The sequence below is a fragment of the Saccostrea cucullata genome, unplaced genomic scaffold (assembly GCF_032062105.1).
Source record: "Saccostrea cucullata isolate Sc308-1 unplaced genomic scaffold, CSIRO_AGI_Scuc_v1 ctg8533, whole genome shotgun sequence".
NCBI lineage: Eukaryota > Metazoa > Mollusca > Bivalvia > Ostreida > Ostreidae > Saccostrea > Saccostrea cuccullata.
In genome coordinates, this window is record NW_026932553.1 from 1 (window position 1) to 22,182 (window position 22,182).

At 34.4% G+C, this 22,182-nt stretch overlaps 1 protein-coding gene across 1 annotated transcript; it reads right to left on the bottom strand.

The window, feature by feature from the left end:
* Positions 1–201: 201 nt before the first annotated feature.
* On the bottom strand, positions 202–21,998 carry LOC134235395 (TBC1 domain family member 25-like; the record flags this gene model as incomplete). Its single annotated transcript, XM_062717528.1, has 4 exons — positions 21,858–21,998; positions 10,398–10,507; positions 8,979–9,127; positions 202–348 (listed from the first exon to the last, which is right to left on the bottom strand). Coding segments are annotated over exons 1-4 (466 nt in total), but the record flags the coding sequence as incomplete, so codon positions are not given.
* Between the last annotated feature and the right edge of the window lie 184 nt (positions 21,999–22,182).

The following is a 22,182-nucleotide window of genomic DNA, read 5'->3' on the forward strand; positions in this document are numbered from 1 at the left end:
TTTGGAAAAATGAGGTTCATTTAAATTAAAATTATTTGTATATTTTTAAAAACTGTCAAAATCTAATATAATGTAGCTGTTTTAAAAACTCATTTTCTATATTTTCCTGTTACCTACATGTACATATCCTTTTTTGAACATTAACAATAGCAAAGCAATCTAAATTTCAATTACTTTTAAAATTTTTAAAATAAATCTTACCCATTGCTCTTTGCATATGTGTAAGAGTTTTTCCCATTCCACTTGAAAGTGTTCCAGTCAAAGAGCCTAAAATATTACGTTCCAGGAAGCTGGACATTTTGTATTGTGGCACATCTACTGGAGCAATAATGTCCCAGTCATCCAATCCTGTGGGGAAAGAATCAAACTACACAGAACAGAAAAATCTTACAAAACAGCTGAAAAGCATAATGTCTTAAAGAGACCATTTGGCATATAGGTACTTATTACAATGTATGTCCAAAGTTATTTATTCTTCAGAGATATTGTAACTGAGTAACTTTCTTTCAAGAGTTTGATTATTCTTTAAAATAAACTTCGTAATACACCACATGTACTTAGATTTGACACATAAATGCATTTAAATTATTGATATTTCTCTAAATAGGATCAAATGTTTTATGTTAAAATAATTCAATTTTGGTTGTAACTCATTGGATAAAACTATTACTTTGTAGCATATGATAAATTTGTTGATTATGTCAAAATGTCTTGCATCAAATTTTCACAATTTGAAGTCACAGGGTTTGACATTAAGGCACATCCGACCAACTGAGTCTAGTAAAAGATGGGTCCAGTCGGGTAAAATGTCTGTGTACTAGACCGACTGGTCGTGTAAGAAAAATTAATTAAGTTTTAACTTATTACATATTTTAAAACAAATCATTTATTGTCAATGGAAAAATAATAATTAAAACATTTCTTACCCCAGAAAAAAAACTACATATGCAACAGACAGCAAGACCTAAGCACTTAAGAATCTATTAATAACCCCAGTCATTCGTAACTAATCGGCCATTTTCCTAGAGAGAAACAATAAGCTATTTATCGTTCACGAAAATGACTGAGTAGTACGATTGTCATTATCGAAAGATTTAAGTTTTCAAAATCGAAAGGCCATGTAAATGGCAATAAAACTATAACAATAAAAATATTTATACTATACTTAAATTCTTTGAACATTTTTAATGGTATCAATATTAATATTGTATACAAGTTGAGTAAATTAGGACTCAACACAACAAGCCACATGTATATGATCTAGTTTTGATGTGAAGTGTGCGGGAAAATGTCGTTATTTAATTCTCATCATCTGTACCGAAAAAAAGATTTCAGGGCTAGTGGTTAAAGGATCAGGGCTAGTAAAAATTTGCCAGAGTAGCCGGACTGGTCTAGTATTCCAGAAGCTTAATGTCAAACCCTGACTCATTTTTAAAGGCATCATCTTATTTTTTTACACTAAATGAAATAAAATTAAATTGTAAGGAAAAAATTTAACTGTATTAACAGCTAGTTTCTCAATTTTATTAATAAACTGCTTCAAGGTACATATATATATAGAGCATAAACTGCTCTAACCAATTGTCAATCATTGAATTCCATCAGGAAAAGTTTGAATTTAATTTGTGGTTTAATAACATTACAGTGGACCTTCAGATATCCGGACGCCAGATATCCGGATGCTTCAGTATCCGGACGATTTTTCATTGGAACGAAATTTTTTAATGTTATTTTGTCTTGTTTGACTTGTGATTCAGATATCCGGATGCTTCACATATACGGACAAATGGACTGGGAACCAAAGCGTCCGGATAAATGAGGGTCCACTGTATTTCAAAGAAATGTTTTTGTAACATATATACATACCGTATAGCGGGTATTTTTTACTACTGTAATATTTTACGAATTTCTGTTGAAATAGGGTGTTTTAATTTTTTATGTGTTTATTTTTTACGAATTGAGCATGTCTTTAAAAATTAAAATCACCAGAGGTGAAATTCAAGATCAATGTTTTAGTTTTTTGAATGCGTTAACATTAAAATTACATGTTTTAAATGTGTCTGACCGACTTGATGTAAAAATAAAAATGAAATTGTTCCCGTGATAATGAGTGTCAATTCATTAAATGATGATATGTTTATTCATTTGTATACCTTTATATATCACATGCACTGCATTTATTCCTGTTTCTCTAGTATAATTATTGTTGCACAACACGTGCCCACGCACCATGTGCCCATGTTCATTTTAATGGAAACAAAAGAGAGACAACTCAACCATCATGATTAAGTTGACAGAATTACAGGGGACGCGGATTACAGTGTACTAAAATGTCGAAGTTTTTACTGGAAGCAAATAACAAAGAAGAAAGGGTCAAAGCCTTGAAAAACGGATATAATTTGAAGATGTCAGTCTGTAATAATTAAGCCATTATTAGAAATTATGCATCCCATCAAGAGTTACTAGAGTAACCAGGTAATTGACAATGTTTGTATAATTTGTGCATTAAGATTTACTTGTTTGATCTAAATTGATGATCAATTAAAAAATCCCCAAAAATACCAACAGTTGTCAGTACTAATTCTACAGCCTCCAGGTACTTAGCTAAATGGCAACAAAAATTTTGAAATAATCTCATAATATGATGTTGAAAATTTAGGTAAGGCCATTTTTTTAATACCTCTGTGAAATTTCACACGTTTAAATTTTACAGATTTATAAAACTCATAAAAATTAGCAGCACGTAAAAAATATCCGTTAAACGGTAGAATAGGTGCTCCCAAAGATGAAACAAAATAAAACAAGCTATTACACCAGGGAGCAGATTTCAAAGCATTAATTCATTTACAGTAACTAATTTAAATAATTTGAGCCCCCCCCCCCACCTCTACCGAACCCTTGTCCTGGAGGCCTTGAATTTCACAAAACTGGAAGGACCATTGCTCATCATAGCTGTATAGGAAGTTCATCTGCTTAATACCCAGGTGCAGAGAAGATTTTCAAAGAAATAACGCATTTTCACTGCATAATCAATAGAGCCCTGCCCTAACACCAGAACCCCTGACCCTGGGGTCATGAAATTCACAATTTTAGGAGAGACACCCTTCCTCATCATAACTATGTATGTTTAATCCCAAGGTGCAGGGAAGAAGATTTTCAAAGAATTAATGCATTTTCTTTATATAATCTATAAAGCCCCACCCTAGCACTTGAGCCCCTGATCCTGGGACCATGAATTTCACAATTTTAGAAGAGGAATCGATGCTTATTTCAATCAAGCCAACAGTTTGACTGCTTGATGTCAAGGAGTAAAGAAGAAGATTTTGAAGACTACCTTATTATACAGGGTTCTTTTCGCCCTGTGTTATATTCATCCTTTTACATCTGAAAACAAGTTTGCCCCATTTAAAATTCGCCCAGGAAGATTTTTGTTTAAGGTATTACAGTGTATACTGTTTACTTTGAATTCCCCCGTGTTAAATTTGCCCATTTCCGATGAGGGCAAAAATAAAACAGGAGGGAAAATTTCCCTGTATACAGTATTAGTTTTATTAGTTTTAGCCCCATCCCTCAGGACCCAAGGGGGCAGGGACCATGAAATTCACAATTTTTGTTCCCCTTCACCCATAGATGCTTTACGCTGAAATTGGCTGAGCGGTTGCAGAGAAGAAATGTTTAAATGTTAACACACAACAAACGATGGACAATGACAGACGAAAACAGCAATAGGTCACTTGAGCGACTCAGGTGACCGTGACCTAAAAAATGCATTTCCACTTATCACTATTATTCAGCAATAATCGGTAGTGCCCCCACCCAACTGGAACCCCTGAACCTAGGTCCACACATTTCACATTTTTGGAAAAGGCACTCTTGCTAATCTTATATGTTTCATTAATATCAAGGAACAGATTTCAAAGCATTAATTCACTTTCAGTCTACAACTAGAAAAATGACCAGACAGGAAGGACCCCGTTGAGGGGTAGAAATATAAGAGTGCAGCTTAGGAAAAAAGAATTTTACTTGATTACAATTTTTTTCAAAAAATATATGAAGAAAATTACAGAAACAACTATATTTTTTAAATTTCAAGATAATTCCTGATTGTCCAAAAACCTGTAAATAGTGACCTGGTATTTACATAAAACAAGGATAATCTCATTAAATCAATTAAATGTGTATTAAAAAAAGATTTACGCAGGTGTTTTGTAAAATTCTAGCCTTCAGTGAATGCAAATATCACCCAGGGTTGACCTCAACTTCAAAACAAACATCAGCTGTAGACCAAGGTGTTCATTAATTTTCATGTGGCAGATAAAGATAAGCCTCTAAATTTTCTGCAGCAAGCAAGATATTAATTTATCTCAGTGGTTGACCGTAAATCTGGAATTTTTGCGTCGATTTTATTTTGCGAATTCGGGTCAAAATGCTTTTGATTAATTTTTATGTTTCAAAATTTTGCAAAATTACCACTGCTTTGTTTACATTTTTTTTATTGGTAATATATTTTTAAGAAAAATATTTTTGTGAATGCAATGAACTCCCAAATTTGCTAAAAATTTATCTACAGCAAAAATTTCCAGATTTACGGTAAGTGTACTGCTCTTTCGTCCTTTTCTTTTAAATTTAAACTTTTTTTCAGCAATAGACAGAATGGGGTTATTATCTGATTACCTGTTAAAATTAACAGCCTTACGGAAGCAAAAAAAGAACTAGAACTGTCCAAATGGGACAAAATACCCCCTGCTGGGTTTTTTAGAAGTGCTAAATCATGAATATTTTATGGATCTAAGAGAGAGAGAGAGAAATGCTAAAACATTTTAAATGCAAATATAATTGCTCATATTTTTTAAAAATGAAATGAAGGCGCAGCCTAATAAAATAAAATAGACCAAATATACGGACCAGACATAAATTATGAACTTTTTCTGTCAGAGACCTTAAACTTGCATAAATGACCTTGGTTCAAAGTCATGACACAACCTCAGGTCATAAGCAATGTTTGTGTGAAATAGTAGATTCAAGTTTTTCCATAATAAAGAAAAGATATGGACCGGACACAAATTATAAAATTTTTCTCCCAGTGACCTTTAACTTCCCCAAATGACCTTGGGTCAAAGTCAGGACACATCCTTAGGTCAGGAGCAATCTTTGTGTGAAATGAGAACCTACCAAGTCTATCCATAAGAAAGATATGGACAGGACACAAATTATGAAATTTTTCTTCCAGTGACCTTGAACTTCCCCAAATGACCTTGGGTCAAGGTCATGACACATCCAATGGTTATGAGCAATCTTTGTGTGAAATTAGAACCTACCAAGTTTATCCATAAGAAAGATATGGACCTATTATGGAATTATGAAATTTTTCTTCCAGTGACCTTGAACTTCCTCAAATGACCTTGGGTCAAGGTCATGACACACCCTTAGGTCATGGGCAATCTTTGTGTGGAGTAGTAGATTCTAATGTTCCTCCGTAAGAAAGATATGGACCGGACACGTTTGCACAGACAGACGGACAGACGGACAGACAGCTAGACTGACAGCTGGACGGACAATATGATTCCTATATACCCCCCCAAACTTCGTTTGCGGGGGGTATAATTAAATAAATAATTAAAAAATAAATAATAATAAATGATATCTTAATATCTTGTTTTGAGATTTCAATATAATCATAACTCATTGTGTGTGGTATTTTAACCAAAATAAAGTATGAACAATATCTAAATCCACATCATTCAAAATTGACCTTAACTTCAAAACAAACTTTATTTGCAGACAGAGGTGGTACAGTGATTAATCTCAATGTGACAGATAAAGATAATGCTTAGGATTTTCTTCAAGTGGAAGGTTAATTAATCCCAAGGGATTCTTGCACAGGTTTCATAGTTTACAATAGGAACATTCTCAGCAGTTATCGCTCTTTGCCCATTCATTCTTATGCATATTTAAGGAATCTACCCCACCACCCCAGCTCCAAACCAGAAGACATACAGATCCAAACTTAGCATCAAAATATGTCTTTCTGCCTACTAAACCACCATACCAAATTTGTACTAAATTGGGCAACCTTAAAAAAAAAGTTATTAAAAAGAACAGAAAATTTGTGGACGGAAGAATGACAGACAGACAGACAGAGTGATTACTATAGGGCACGCAAATCCTTGTGGGGCCCTAATAATAAGAGCCCTTCACTGCCCTATATGGTACCCCTGATCCAGGGGTCTTGAAATTCATAATTCTGGCAGAATGTCCCTTGCTCATCATTAACTATGTAGTAAGTTTAATATCCAGAAATGACGAAAAGGATTTTTTTTTTTAAATTACCTTTGGTAACGCGTTTTCATTATATAATCAATAGAGCCCTACTCTAAAACCAGAACCCCTGATCCTGATGCCATGAAATTCACAATTTTTACCCTTCCCCATCATAACTTTGAATGTAGTTAGATTAATACCTAGGAGCATAAAAGAAGGTTTTCAAAGAGGCACCCTTCTTCATCATAACTTTGTATGGAGTTAGTTTGTTAAATGCTTAAGAGCAGAGAAGATTTTCAAAGAAATTATGCACTTGAACCCCTGACTCTGGTGCCATGAATATCACAGTTTTGATAGAGGACTCAATGCTTATTAACTTATGCCAACAGTTTAACTGCTTGATGTCTAGGAATAAACTATGTGCCAAAATTGGTTGAATGGTTGCAGAGACGAAGCTGAAAATGTTCAAATATTTTAAAACTCACAATGCATGATGACAAACGAAAACAGACAGCAATATGTGAGTTTACTCAGGTGACCTAAAAAGTTGTACATCATTCATCAACTTCAAAAACATTAAATGTAACATTTTAATATTAAGCTCTGAACACTACAACAAGAGGCCCATGGGCCACATCGCTCAACTGAGCAGTATGCTGAGGAACAAGAAAAAAACAATTCAGTAAATGCATAAGTAGTCCTGATCCTTAAAGCGGGTAGGCTTTGAACACATTCAATTCTATGCAAACTTGAAACTAAACTCAGGATGATATCATAATTTATGACTAACAGTGACTTTTTCCCTATGAGTTTGAAAAACTTTTATTGTGGTCCCACCCTACCCCATGGGGTTATCTACACTATACCTGAGGATGCATCCATATAAACATGACCAACCACGACTTTGCTGTTCTTGAGATTTTTATGCGCCCGGCGGATTGATAGAACCGGCATATATTGTTTTTGTCCTGTCTGTTGTCTACTTTAACATGTGCCATAACTTTTAACATATATACTCGCCTGTAGGTCGTTTTTTGGGGAGTTTAATTTTGGTCTTTAACTCTATGTCCGACTTATAGGCAAGTCATCAAGAGAATGGTATTTTCTCTGGTCTCTGAAATGTAGTATTTTATATGCATTTCTGACGATTATGGAGGAAAATGTATTTATATTCAAATGTATATAATTTATGTATTCTTAGATTGTACATAATAAAGTTCAAGTATTTACATATTCTAATTTTTTTTTTGTATCGTAAGTGAGCATTACTTATTTGTTTAATGATTTAGGACTAAATATTGGTGTCATTTTGAAAATTAATAAATGAAACCAGGTTAAAACATCATTGAATTTACTTGAAATTGTCACCCGATTTCCGCAAAAAAATTGCACCGACTTATAAGCTGTTTAATTGCAAATCCCACTAAAATAGCGTCAAAAAATACAACCGACTTATAGGCGGACCGCCTTATAGGTGAGTATATACAGTAAACCATGGGAGATAAAGACTTTATATTTGACAAGCATATTCTACATTTTAGCTCTTTCAAATGACACCAAAGATAATGACTTTTTGACCTTGACTGTGACCTATTTGCTGAAAATAAATTTTCGTAACTTCGCCAAAAGTTTTGAATCATAAGAGATAGAGACTTCATATTTAGTTTGCACATTCCACTAATTAAGATCTTTCAAATGACCCAAAGACAATGACCCTGTGACCTTGACTGTGACCTATATGCTTAAATTTTTTTTTTTAACTTTGTTGTTGCAGCCGAGCGCATGATGTTTCACAAACACATCTTGTTCCTATTCTTATGTAAAACTTTGATGGTCCATTATGCCCCCCTACCCCGGCAGTCCTGATTTGGACAAATTTGAGTCTACACTACCTAAAGATGCTTCCATATAAACATGACACATCATAACTTTGCTTTCTTAAGAATAAGATTTTTGAAGATTTTTCCTATATATTCATATATAAAACTTTTATTATCCATTGATTCCTACCCCTATCCCTAGAGGTCATGATTTGAATTATTAAAACCTGAGGATACTTCCATTGTTCTTAATAAGAAGATTTTTAAAGTTTTTTCCAACATATTCCTACGTAAAAATTTTATTGTCCATTGTAACCCTGCCCTAACCCCAGGGATCATGTTTTGTATAATCTTGAATCTACCTTCTTTCATATAAATATGATCAACCAGGGCTTTGCTGTTTTTAAAAAGAAGGTTTTTAAAGATTTTTCCTATATATGTACTTATGTAAAACTTTGATTGTCCATTTTGGCCTCATCCTACCCCAGGGGGTTAAATTTAAATCTACACTACCTGAAAATTTTTCCACCTAAGATTCATCTTTCCTGGCCCAGTGGTTTGTTAGAAGAATATTTTTAAAAGATTAAGATGTCATTAATTTTTTTTTATATCCCCTTGGAATGGAGTTGTGGTCCTTCATTTTAACAAACTTGAATCCCCTTAACCAAATAACAATTTGTTGCAAGTTTTGTTGAAATTGGTCCAGTAGTTCTTGCAAAGAAGTTGAAAATATGAAAAGTTTACAGACGATGGACAGCTAGACAGACAGACTCCAGACAAAATGTGATCAGCAAAGCTCATTAGAGCCTTCGGATTAGGTGAGCTAAAAAGACTAGCAATTAAAAAATTTACATAAAATTAAACAGAGCAAAATTTTGTTTGGGAACAAATCTGTACCCTCTTCAAATGGTCTGGCATCCACTTTGAGCTGCAAAAATGGATCTGAAGCACTTTGAATGGCTGCATCCATATCCCAATCAGACAGCATACTCAGGTAGATTTCCTGTCCATAGTCATCTCTAACAAGGTAACTCATAGTAAAATCTCTAGAAACAAATGTAAACAGATATAAACATTTCAGGAATCATATCTTTTGGACCAGTCTTCTAATGGCAATAAGTAATAAAACTTGATAAATATAAAATAAAACATGGCAAAATCTGTATCAAACCCCAAAGTCTAGGGTTGATTTGGGGTGTAATACAGATTTTACCACGTATTGCTGTTTTTAGTATACATTTGAAAAAATTGTCCAAAAATCCAGGGATTTTCCACTCTGTTTTAGGAATGCATGCCCTTGGAATTTGGAATTTTAATTAAATCTTTTCACTTTATATTGGAAAATATTACTGCATGATTTTTTTTCAAGAGAAAAAAAAAACACTTATGAATAAATTGATATTTACTTTATTATTATTCTGAACTTTACATCAGAGAATAGATGAACTATAATACAGTTTTAGCAAACTTTCTTAATATTTTGTAGAGCCACAAGGTGATATGTAATAGAATGGGCCTATATTTGGCACTACAAGGGGATGGAAGCTAGAACTGTCCAAATGGGACAAAATACCCCCCGCTGGGTTTTTCAGAGGTCATAAATCATGAATATTTCATGGATCTAAGAGAAGAGAGAAATGCTAAAACATTTTTAGTGCAAATGTAATTGTTGCTCATTATATTTTAATAAATGAAAGAAAGGTGCAGCCTAATAAAGAAAAAATACTAAATATACAGACAAGACACAAATTATGAAATTTTTCTTCCAGTGACCTTGAACTTCCCAAATGACCTTGACCTAAGGTCATGACACTCCCTTAGGTCATGAGCAGTCTTTGTGTGAAATTAGAACCTACCAAGTTTATCCATAAGAATTTCATTTCAATTCAGCAGGTCATATTTCACTACTTTAATTCTAAATTTAGTTGTTTATAAAGAATTTAAACTGAAATATCAAAGCGTAAAATTAATATCAATGGCGTAATAGCATAATTTTGTGGTACAAAGTGAAAAAATTACGCCAAAAGCAGTAGGGTAGGCAGGTCTGTGATATGAACAAATTTATTTCTTCATTAACTTTTTTGATGCTTTTAAATTAATAATCAAACATGGTTTTGTGAAGAATTTTAATGATTTTTCCCATGTATTCCTATGCAAAACCTTAATCACCCATTGTTGCTCCACTCTGTGGCAAAACTGGCCCAGTGTCTCTTGAGAAGAAAATGTGAAAAGTTTACAACAACGATGCCAACAACAAATTTTGATCAGAAAAGCTCACTTGAGCCTAATCAGCTTAAGTGAGCTAATAGTACATACCCTCTTATATTGAAAGCACTTGCTATTATGTGTTGAAGCATTTCAAATGATGTAATTTGTGGGTCCAATGAAAATTTCTTTGACTCTGGCTGCAGAAAACTTTCATATTTCTGAAATAAACAAGACACCTATGGGTCACAATATAAACCTGAGTAACTTCAGTCCAAATGTTATTAAGAAGTCTTACAAAAATGTTTAATTATTTACAGAAGTGAATCTAATTATTTTCCAACACTATTTTTTATGGTTCTCTAAATCCATACACATGAAGATGATTCAATTTCATTACCATTATTATACCTCTACTGATTTTTTTCCTAAATTAAAGTTAGGCAGTAAATTAAAGTTAGGCAGTAAAATGTGAATAATTCCCTAGAAATCTCTGTGAATGGACTAATCCCCGTGCGTTAGTCAAATTCAAATAATTTAATCCCTGCTTCGGAAGCTAATTCTCCGGTTACCTGTAATCTTCTAGATTTTACTTTTGCATCTGTATGGACTAATCCCCATAAGCTAGTCCTGAAGCTAATTCCCGTCATTCGTAATCTTCTATTTTTTTTTTATTTTTGTATCGGTATAATAACAAGAGGCCCAGGGGCCACAGCGCTCACCTGAGCACATTGGCTAAGAAAAAGCACATATCAGATCAGAACTGAAAGTTTAGTAACGTTGGGGGGGGGGGGAGGGGGGGGGCTTGAATTTTAACCCCCCAGGGGATCATGATTTGAAGAACTAGAATCTACACTACCTGAGGATGATTCCATATAAATATTACTAATCATGGCTTTGAAGTACTTGATAAGAAGATTTTAAAAGGTTTCCCTATATATTCCTATGTAAAACTTTTAACAGCCATTATGGCCCAACCCTAGCCCCGGGGTCATGATTTGAATAAACTTGAATCTACACTACCTGAGAATGATTCCACATGAGTTTCACCTTTTCTGGCCTAGGGGTTCTTGTGAAGAAGAAGAAGATTTTTAATATATTTTTTCTATATATTCCTATGTAAAACTTGAATGTACACAACCTGAGGATGATCTTTTTGGACAAGAGTTTTTTCCTATATATTCGGCCATTGTGAGAAGAAGATTTTTAAAGATTTTTTCTATATATTCCTATGTAAAACTTTGATCGGCCATTGTGGCCCCGCCCTTCCCCCGGGGGTCATGATTTGAACAAACTTGAATTTACACTACCTGAGGATGCTTCCATATAAGTTTCATCTTTCCTGGCACAGTGGTTCTTGAGAAGAAGATTTTTAAACATACCATCAAATTTTCACTATTTCTCAATTATCTCCCCTTGAATAAGGGCGTGGCCCCTCATTTGAACAAACTTGAATCCCCTTCACCTAAGGATACTTTGTGTCAAGTTTGGTTAAAGTTGGCCTGGTGGTTCTTGAGAAGAAGTCGAAACTGTGAAAAGTTAACGACAACAACAACGACATCAACGACGACGACAGACAATGGACAAATTTTGATCAGAAAAGCTCACTTGAGCCTTCGGCTCAGGTGAGCTAAAAAAGCTAAAAAGTACATCATTGAGGGAATTGGCAAGAATCCAGCTTCCCTTGACCAGGACTATTTCCCTAGGCTGCACCTCGGGAAATAGTCCTGGCCTTGGGTAACTGGAATCTTGCTTACTCCCTCAATGATATACTTTAACTGTATACGAACATATTTACTTAGTAGATATTAAATCATTATATCAACGAGTCAATGGCATATGGTCAATTAAGGTCAAGATCTAGTAAATGGAAGGTGCCTACAGATTTTTCGAATTTAAGAAGTCAATTCCTTTAATGATGCTTTATAACATTAGCTTGGTCAAAATAGGTGTTTCGGGGCATAATTTGTAGAAAAACAAGATGAAAAACCATATTTTAAACTGTCATTTTCAATGAAAAATTAAGAAAACCAGTATTGAAAATGTGAGTTTTTTCCATATCAGACAAAGAAAATGTATCCAGATTGCCTACATTTTTTCAGAAAACGATTATTTGTATGTTCTTAGTCTCTACATAAAAATAATGTTAAATTTAAGATAGGTATTGGGACTGCTTTTCATGTGATTTCAAATTGAAATCCAAGAAAATGCTTTATTTTCTACACATTTCTATTAGAGCCTTAAAGTACGGGAAAAAGAAAGCTGAAAGTGATTATGACGTCATAATGGATTTAGCTCTGAAAAGTTATTCCAGAGTCATTTACTAGATCTTGACCTTAACAATGGTAATTTCAATTCTTATGCCCATGTACGATATATCCTGGTAGGCTTGAGATAAAAGATACCACAGAGTCTGACACATCTGTTTCATACTTGAATATTTTACTTGAAAAAGATGTTAATGGTAATCTAACAACCAATCTCTGTAATAAAACTGATGATTTTAACTTTACAATCGTCAACTTCCCAAGTACTTTTGCAGCCATATACCTTCATCAAGTGCATACAGAATTTATATATCTTGGTTGATTTGATATGCAAGAGCATGCATGCTCTACGTATGAACAATTTCAACAAGAGGCCCATGGGCCACATCCCTCACCTGAGCATTGTGGTTAGGAAAAAATAGAAATTGGTTTAATATTGAAACGTTTAAAGTAGGTCTACACTCGCACTACGTCATTTACGAATAGTAAAACCGGAACCACGCTTCCTTTTTCCGAGATGTGATTTTTGAACTATATTGGTTTGACTTTTACTTAGCGTTTTAAATATCCGGTAACGAATTTGCTCCCATTCGCTCGTGTCAACAAACGTCCAAACACTGATTCTACAGTTTGATTAATTAAAAAGAGATGGTTGGGAACAACTTTCGGTTGACAGAAATAATTAGGTAATAAAATGATATTTCTGTGAATGATGCATGTGTTACATGCCGTGCCGATATCACGGACCACGAACATGCTACATCAGAACAATTTCAAACTGTCGAAGTCAAGGCGACTATATTGTCGGTGGCCAAGTTAAAGTTACTAGTGATAATTCGGAAGAAAAGTAATGACTACGATTTGACTTAGACAATTTATGATTGTTACTAATTAAAAAGTCCTCGGTGCAGGCCTTATGTGCTCCAAGCACGAAGAGGACTAAGTAAGTAAAGTACTAATTAAACATTACAAAATTTGATTTACTTGGAATAATAATTATTGTATAAGACGCATACCCCCACCCCCCCTTCAACCTGCTTACCCACAAATCACAATGCAAAAATTATCTTATAAATATATAATATAACAAAAGTTGATTCGCTTGCAGCATACTTACTTTCTGTAACAAAATTATCCAGTTTGTGAGAATCAGTCAATCACTTTCATTTTCATTGTCTCCAATTTACAGACAAGTGTGTTTTAATTTTTTTAAAGTGTAAAATAAGATAAATTTTAGGGACAGTAGGTATTGGGTGTGTATAACTATTGTTTTAAATATATGTACAACTTTGTTAATACAAATATACACTCAAACATTAACAGTATTACAGGAAAATGTGGCAATATATTACTTCTGGAAGAAGGAAATAAGGGGGGTCCCTTTAGTGTAGAGCTCATACCACGAAAAGTAATGCGTCAACATATGATTTTTTTAAGCTTATTCTTTTTCTTAAATATTATTTAGTAAAAATAATGCAAATTTACGAAGTTTGAGTCCATAATTTTTTTTAAATGACCGAGATTGACCTGTGAAGCATATTTTCTCATACTAAATTTTGATACGTTAGCCTTACAAAGTGCATCTATTTATAATAATTCATGCAAAACAATGATTATATATTGTTTACTAACATTTTTCTACTCTATTTTGAATATTAAAGTTGAATATTTAGACTTTAATTCATTTATATACAACAAAATCTAGGATAGGTAAATTTTCAATATTTTACATTTCGGGGTATATGCTCCAATAGGCAATAGAGGAAAAGTATACATGTCGACATATATTTTTTCTTGTGTCTTTCCATTGCTGGGATGTATGTCTATCTTATAAAAGCAGATTTTTTAAGATTGAGCCCATTTGGTGCCGAGTGTAGAACTACCTTAAATCCGAAAGTAGTCCCATAACCAATCATGATCAATTATGGCTTTGTTATTCTTGAGAAGATTTTTTAAGAAATTCCTATATATGTCTAAGTAAAACTTTGAACGGCCTTTGTGGCCCCGCCCTACCCCCAGGGGTCATGATTTGAACAAACTTGAATCTACACTACCTGAGGATGCTTCCATATAAATATGATAAATTATGGCTTTGCTATTCTTGAGAAGATTTTTAAAGAATTTTCTTATATCATTCAATGCAAAACTTTGATCGGCCATTTTGGCCCCGCCCTACCCCCATGGGTCATGATTTGAACAAACTTGAATCTACACTACCTGAGAATGCTTCCATATAAATATGATCAATTATGGCTTTGCTATTCTTGAGAAGATTTTTAAAGAATTTTCCTATACATGTATATTTCTATGTAAAATTTTCGTCGGCCATTGTGGGCCCGCCCTACCCCCGAGGGTCATGATTTGAACAAACTTGAATCTACACTACTTGAGGATGCTTCCAGATAAATATGATCAATTATGGCTTTGCTGTTCTTGAGAAGAAAATTTTTAAAAATTCTCATATATTTCTATGTAAAATTTTGGTCGGCCATTGTGGCCCTGCCCTATTCCCAGGGGTCATGATTTGAAAAAAACTTGAATCTACACTACCTGATGATGCTTCTATATAAATATGATCAATAATAGCTTTGCTATTCTTGAGAAGATTTTGAAAAAATTTTCCTATATATTTCTATGTAAAACTTTGATCAGCCATTGTGGCCCCGCCCTACCTTCAGGGGTCATGATTTGAACAAACTTGAATCTACACTACCTGAGGATGTTTCCCCAGCAGTTTCATGTTTCCTGGCACAGTGGTTCTTCAGAAAAAGATTTTTAAGACATGCCACCAAATTATCACATATTCCCAATTATCTCCCCTTGAATGAAGGCGTGGCCCTTCATTTGAAGAAACTTGAATCCCCTTCACCCAAGGATACTTTGTGGCAAGTTTGGTTGAAATTGGTCCAGTGGTTCTTGAGAAGAAGTCGAAAATGTGAAAAGTTTACAGACGGACAGACAGAAAGACAGACGTGGACAAAATGTGATCAGAAAAGCTCACTTGAGCCTTCGGCTCAGGTGAGCTAAAAACAAGGTAAATTATTAACAAACAAGTTGATGAAACAAACTAATTCAGAGAATTTGTGTCCCCTGCTTAGGGAAAAGTAAACCTTGCACAGTTTGTAGGGGGTTCAGGCATAAATTTTCGATGAGATATATTCAAATAGATATATTCTAGCATAAACATGGAAACATTCAGAAATATAAAAAACTTTGCTTGGTGAAAAAATTCCAAGTAGAACAGAAGTTGTGAAATTATCAATGTTGTGAATACTGCTATTTTATGTAAGGAAATTTAACTATTAAAGGGTATCTATTGATGGCACATAAAAGGAAGGAAAATCCGTTAAATCTAGGTAGTTTTTCAAGTAACTAGTCTAATTTTATTTGGAAGTATGGCAAACTATATATTTTCGGAATGGTCTATTCAAGCCCTAATTTTCTGTTTCCATGCCAGGTAAAAAATATCCAAGATGGCAGCAAAATATCCAATATGGCCACCAATATTGAAAATGGCCGATACAGTCTTTCTGATAAAATGCTTTCAAAATCTAATTTAGGAAAAAAATGATATTTTATAAATTCTTTACAATTTATTACTTTAAAAAATGTATAAAAATAGTGATCTTAATCAAATATGCTCATTAAAAGTCAGAGTTCTGTCTGGACATCACAAAGAAGAAAGCTGTCAATATTAATATGAAAATGGCAAAGATCGGGAAAAAAGAATTCACTACAGTTAATTCACAACTTTATTTAAAATTTGAATAGATCGATCTTTAAAAAACATGATATCAAATTTTCGGTATCAATCAATAATTGTATATATTCAGTCTAAGTTATCCATGCTTCCTGGACAAGTTGAATGACATCTGCTACTACCGGCGGGTACCATAAACATGATATGGAATGATTCTCGCATTTTCCCGAAGTCTGACTGTTTATACTCACTGAAAAAGAATAACCACAAAGTATCATGTTAATAACAAAAATATTTTTATAGGACCTAGTTAGAAGAACTTCGGGTTATTCAGTTATTATAAAGTACATTATATGTATTTCAGAATATCTACAGGAAATCCTGGCAACAGAATTAAATTTTTACATTTATATCAGGGACCGTGTACAAGTCCCTGTTTACCCTGTTTATGTGTAGTACATTGTAGGAAATGATATTTTTCATAATTTTTTTCCCAATAAGTCGATCCTAATATTATTTAATGTCGCATTTCTATTTTCTTTTGTGGTTTTACGATACAAACGTGTGCATGAATTTAAAGGTACATAGAAACTATTCAGAAGTTGCGTCGGGGTGACGACTTTTGATTGGAAATCCGGGTGAATTACTTTCCTTAATTATTACAGAACCATAATATTCAGATAGGAAATTTTCTCAGCTTTCTCATAGTGTATGTTGCATTAAAATATTTCGATTACTTACCGTAGTAAAATTGACTTCTTTCCTTTGAAACGGAAATGCATAAACTTCTGCACATTGCACTGAGATGCAACATTAACAATGTTGATCTTCAAAATGTAAGCTTTCCTGTGATAGGTTAATGTCGTTAATTCCTTAAAATTCGCCTCCCGGAAAGCCAATCAAAATGACGCTATCAACGCCGCAGAGACAAAACTACAGTGCCATGCATCAAAGGGGAAACCCCGTATTCAATTTTAGCACAACTTCGACCGCGTTAATTTTTAATGCAAACTCTTCAGAATGACATAACACACATATCATACGAAAGTTCAAACAATGTAGAAAAAATTCATTATATTTAATTTCTCGATAAATATGAATAATAATGCAAAAATTACGTTTATAAACATTGATAAATTGTGTTTAAATGGCACGATTACATAGGTAAGTCGGGTTACCTGAACCCCCTACAGTTTGGGTGGGGGTGGGAGGGTGTGGGGCTCGGATCCCCCTGACTGAATTTGTAGAATTATTAAATGTATACATGTATACTGAAGCAAATAAAATATGTCAATATGGATATAAAGATTTGATTGCTTATTCTTTATTATGTGTAAAGAAGATTCTTTTGATATTGAGTATTTATCACACTGTAATGATGATTTTATGAGTTTGTACAAGCCAGACCTCATAAATTTCATTTCACATGCTGAATACTATCATTTAGTAAAAAAAAAAGTATTTCAAAAAAAAAAAAAAAAATGGAACGTCCGGAATCCGAACCCGGGACTTCTCAGATGTGAAGTAAGAGACATAGCAATACACCACAGAACTGCTTTTAACTGGTGGAAATTATAATTATGCAAGGATGAAGTCATGTACATGTATATATTCACATTCGATATTGTCAAAATTTTACACAATGCATGGTGTCTAATTTAGCCTTCATTAAACAGTTCTAATAGATGTAATAAGAGATATAAAGTCCGGCGAGAACCTGTATTATACGTAATAACTCTCCTCATGACCCTGTGCTAAAAATAGGGACATGTAATACAATAAATACTAATAAAACAAACGGAGTGGGACACTTTGAGAGGAGTGAGAGAGGTCCTAGGGAGTTTTGGTATAAAATTACATTGCAAAAGCTCAAAATCTTCTTGAAATATCGTCCGGAAATGATAGTGTAACACACAGACAGAATGTAATAAATTTACGACCTTGAACTTTGAGCTTTTGACCTCAAAATCAATAGGGGTCTTCCTTAGGCCACAGGGAGTTGTTATTTAAAATTTTATTGCAAATGCTCAAAGGGTTCTCAATATCATGCGGAAACCAAAGTGTTATAACAGACAGAATTTGCGAGTTTATGACCTTGACTTTTGACCTTAAAATCAACAGGGTTCTTCTTTAGTCCGTAGAGAGTTGTTATGCAAAATTTCATTGCAAAAGCTCAAAGCGTTCTCGAGATATCGTGTGGAAACAAAGCGTTACAGACAGACAGAAAGACGGACAGATGGATGGACAGATCCAAAGAACTACGAAAGATAGTATTGTTCTCCCGCCTACCTCTAAGTCAATTCTCAAAAGTTAAGATATTCGAATGATTTTCATAATTTTTACAGATATTTATATGAATTTTCATAAAACATTACTTATTTGGGATATCAAAGAGAGATAACTCTATAATTATGGTAAAACTTGTGTTTTTCACTATAGAAATCAACGGAAAACGAAAAATGTTTTTAAAACATCTTCCCCCCCCCCCCCCCCCCCCCCCCCCCCCGTGAAACAAAAATTCCTTTTTACAGGTAATATGGACTGTCATTTTACAAATTTATGCCAAAGCTTTTTGTGTTTCACGGGGGGAACATATGTTTATAGACAAAAAACGAAACAAATGCTGATTTTTCACCAATTTTAAAGGTATTTACAACTAAATAATTGTATTTTATTAATTTATATATGTTTTATTTATTTGCATAAAACATAAGAAAAGATATGAGATACATTTTATCATATTTAAGACTATTTCAAAATATGGTGATTCTTGAAAGTTCGATTTCACTAGAAAATATCGTCTACCCCCCTTTTTTCAAGAGCTGGAATTCATGATAATTGACTTTCTAGCGCTGGAACTAAAATGATTAACCAATTACAATAGAACTGTTCTTTGTATTAAACAAAGATTTAATGGCCAAATTGCGATGAATATTGAATTTAATGGGTGCAAAATGTAGGCGGGAATCAAGAGTTAGAGTTCATAGTTCTTAATATCCCCCACTTTTCAAGCAGGGGACAACAAGAATATCAGCAGTCATAGTTGTTTAAAGTCATCATTTTGTAAGTTCTATAGTTGATACAATGACCTTGTCAGCAAATACAATTTATCATTGAGTCAAATGCTGACTGACATTTTTTGTCCCATTTGTTCCATTTTCTTTTTTTTTTCTTAAATACTTTTTTTTTTTACTAAATGATAGCAATGTAAAAATCTGGTCATGACCAGATTTGGAAAGTGAAAAATCTGGTCATAATGCATAATGGCATTCACGGCATATTTACCATGATTAAATTACATATATGTGTATAAGTATTTGTGTATTGAGAATTCTTTTTATTAAACAAGAGGCCCATGGGCCACATCGCTCACCTGAGTAACTTGGGTGATGCAGTTCTTGACCTGATTTCCCCTCTTGCTATACCTATCGTGCCCCCTTACCCCCTTCCCTTTCATGATTTTAATACTTTAGAATCTACACTATACCCCAGGATGCTTCCACATAAATTTCAGCTTTCCTGGCAAAGTAGACCTTGAGAAGAAGATTTTTGAAGATTTGTTCTATATATTTACTTTTAAAAAAGAGCATTGAAGGTTTCATATTTCATTATTGACCTGAATTAAGTGTGCATTTTTTTAAAAAGACTTTTCAATTTCTGCTCAATTTGAAAATATTCCAATTTTGGTTTTGAAGTAATTCCCCCTCTTCTTAATTAACTTAATTAACCAGTGATATGTATTAAATATGCAGTTTGGCCTTCACTAGTTGTCTTCGATCACTTTATTTTATCTAATGAAATTTGTTTCCAAGATTCCTTGATATGTACATAAATATTGTTTCTCTTTTTCTTGGTTCAATCAGAGACATGTCTCGATCTGGTTCAATTTGTTCCTGCTGGCCCTGATAACGATCTAGTTCTATCGGAAGCCATTTTAAATTGACTTCAGACATTGATTTGTCAAAACAACACCCAATTAATTGTTTACACCTGCACTGATAATGAATCCATCGGCATTGTTAACATAGATCTAAGCTTGGGTCGTAACTGGAAGTTAAAAGTGCAACCTAATTTACGAACCAAATCCGGAAATCGGGAGATTTTCGGGTTGCTCGGCAAAAATCGGGTGAAAAGCGTAACCCGCCAGGTCATAAAAAATAATCGGGTTAAGGATCGAAAAATCGGGTGTAACCCGACGAAATTGGGTGAGTTGGCAACTATGTGTGTCGCCTGTACTGTACCTGGACAGTTTGATGAAAACTTAAAAAACAATAAAAGAAATATTGGTAAGTACTAGAAGAATTGTGTAATAATGAAAGATGTGAATCAAGACATTTAATTCGTTTGTATATGTCGAAAATCAACCCAAAGAATGGGCCAGCCTCCAGTTGAAGGTGGTGAATTATCAATTTTAATTATTTTGCAGTTCTGACCTTTTCCTGACATGTCAAATATAAAAATTTTGGTATCGCTTTTATTCAGTTAGGTATTTGTGTGGTGTCTGACATTCTTTTTTACAACACTGCTACAAAATAAACACACATGTTTTATAACATCCCACCTGAGAGATGCCATCACTGGCCGATGGAAGGATTCCGATACAAATTTTGATCTATACTCGGCACTTATGCAACTAATCACCAAGGGATCTTTTTCATATCAGCACTTACTGCAACACCAAGGGATTTTTTTCATGTCAGCACTTACTGCAACACAAGACCTTGGTTTATATGGTCTCATCAGAAGGACTGGTCTCCACTCCCCACAGTGGGGATTTGAACCCACAACGTAGGCCTACAGATCAACTTCTTACTTTGGAGCAGACACTCTAACCGCTGCACCTTGTTGGCGACTTTTACAGGGCCTGGAAAACTTCGGATATTTCGGACTACACTACCCCCATCCCAACTGTCAAAGTATGCCTATATCAGTATATATCGAGCGATATGTATATTGACATAAATAAGTACAGTTATAGTGTAACAGGAAAGGAGAAAATGTATGGCTGGACCGGGAATCGAACCCGGGACCCCTGTATCACTAGTCAGGTGCTCTACCGATTGAGCTATCCAGGCCGATATCCACGGCCCGAACCATTACATTCCTCCCTCCTTAAATGGTCTTCGCCCTCGAAGACACAACCCAAGTTCTTATTGCCCCTGGCAGGACTTTCACCTGCGATTCCAGGGGTGGTCAACGGCACCAAATCTGTAACAGGAAAGGAGAAAATGCATGGCTGGACCGGGAATCGAACCCGGGACCCCTGTATCTCCAGTCAGGTGCTCTAACCACTGAGCTACCCAGGCCGATATCCACGGCCCTAACCATTACATTCCTCCCTCCTTAAATGGTCTTCGCCCTCGAAGACACAACCCAAGTTCTTATTGCCCCTGGCAGGACTTTCACCTGCAATTCCAGGGGTGGTCAACGGCACCAAATTTGTAACAGGAAAGGAGAAAATGTATGGCTGGACCGGGAATCGAACCCGGGACCCCTGTATCACTAGTCAGGTGCTCTACCGATTGAGCTATCCAGGCCGATATCCACGGCCCGAACCATTACAATAGTAATAGGCATCAATATTTTACATGCATCCCTCCTAACCTTCACTTTAACCCTCACAACTTCTCTTGACTCAAGTCCAAAGAATCCCGATTTTGACATGATAAGTCATGAAAAGTTCCTTTTCTTCTTAGTATGACAGGGTAAGTCCCATCATTCTGACATTCACGTCATCATTTCCAGCCGGAAGTACTGTCCGTCCCTCTAAACAAAGCACTGTACTCTATATGAAGCATGTTAAGCAAGCTCCTCATAACTTAATTTACCAGTGGTTACAATTCATTGTGCGAGTTCAACTCTATACCACACACGCACATATGTATCTAAAGTTTGTTTTATATCTTCATGTGTGTGTGTTTGATTTTTT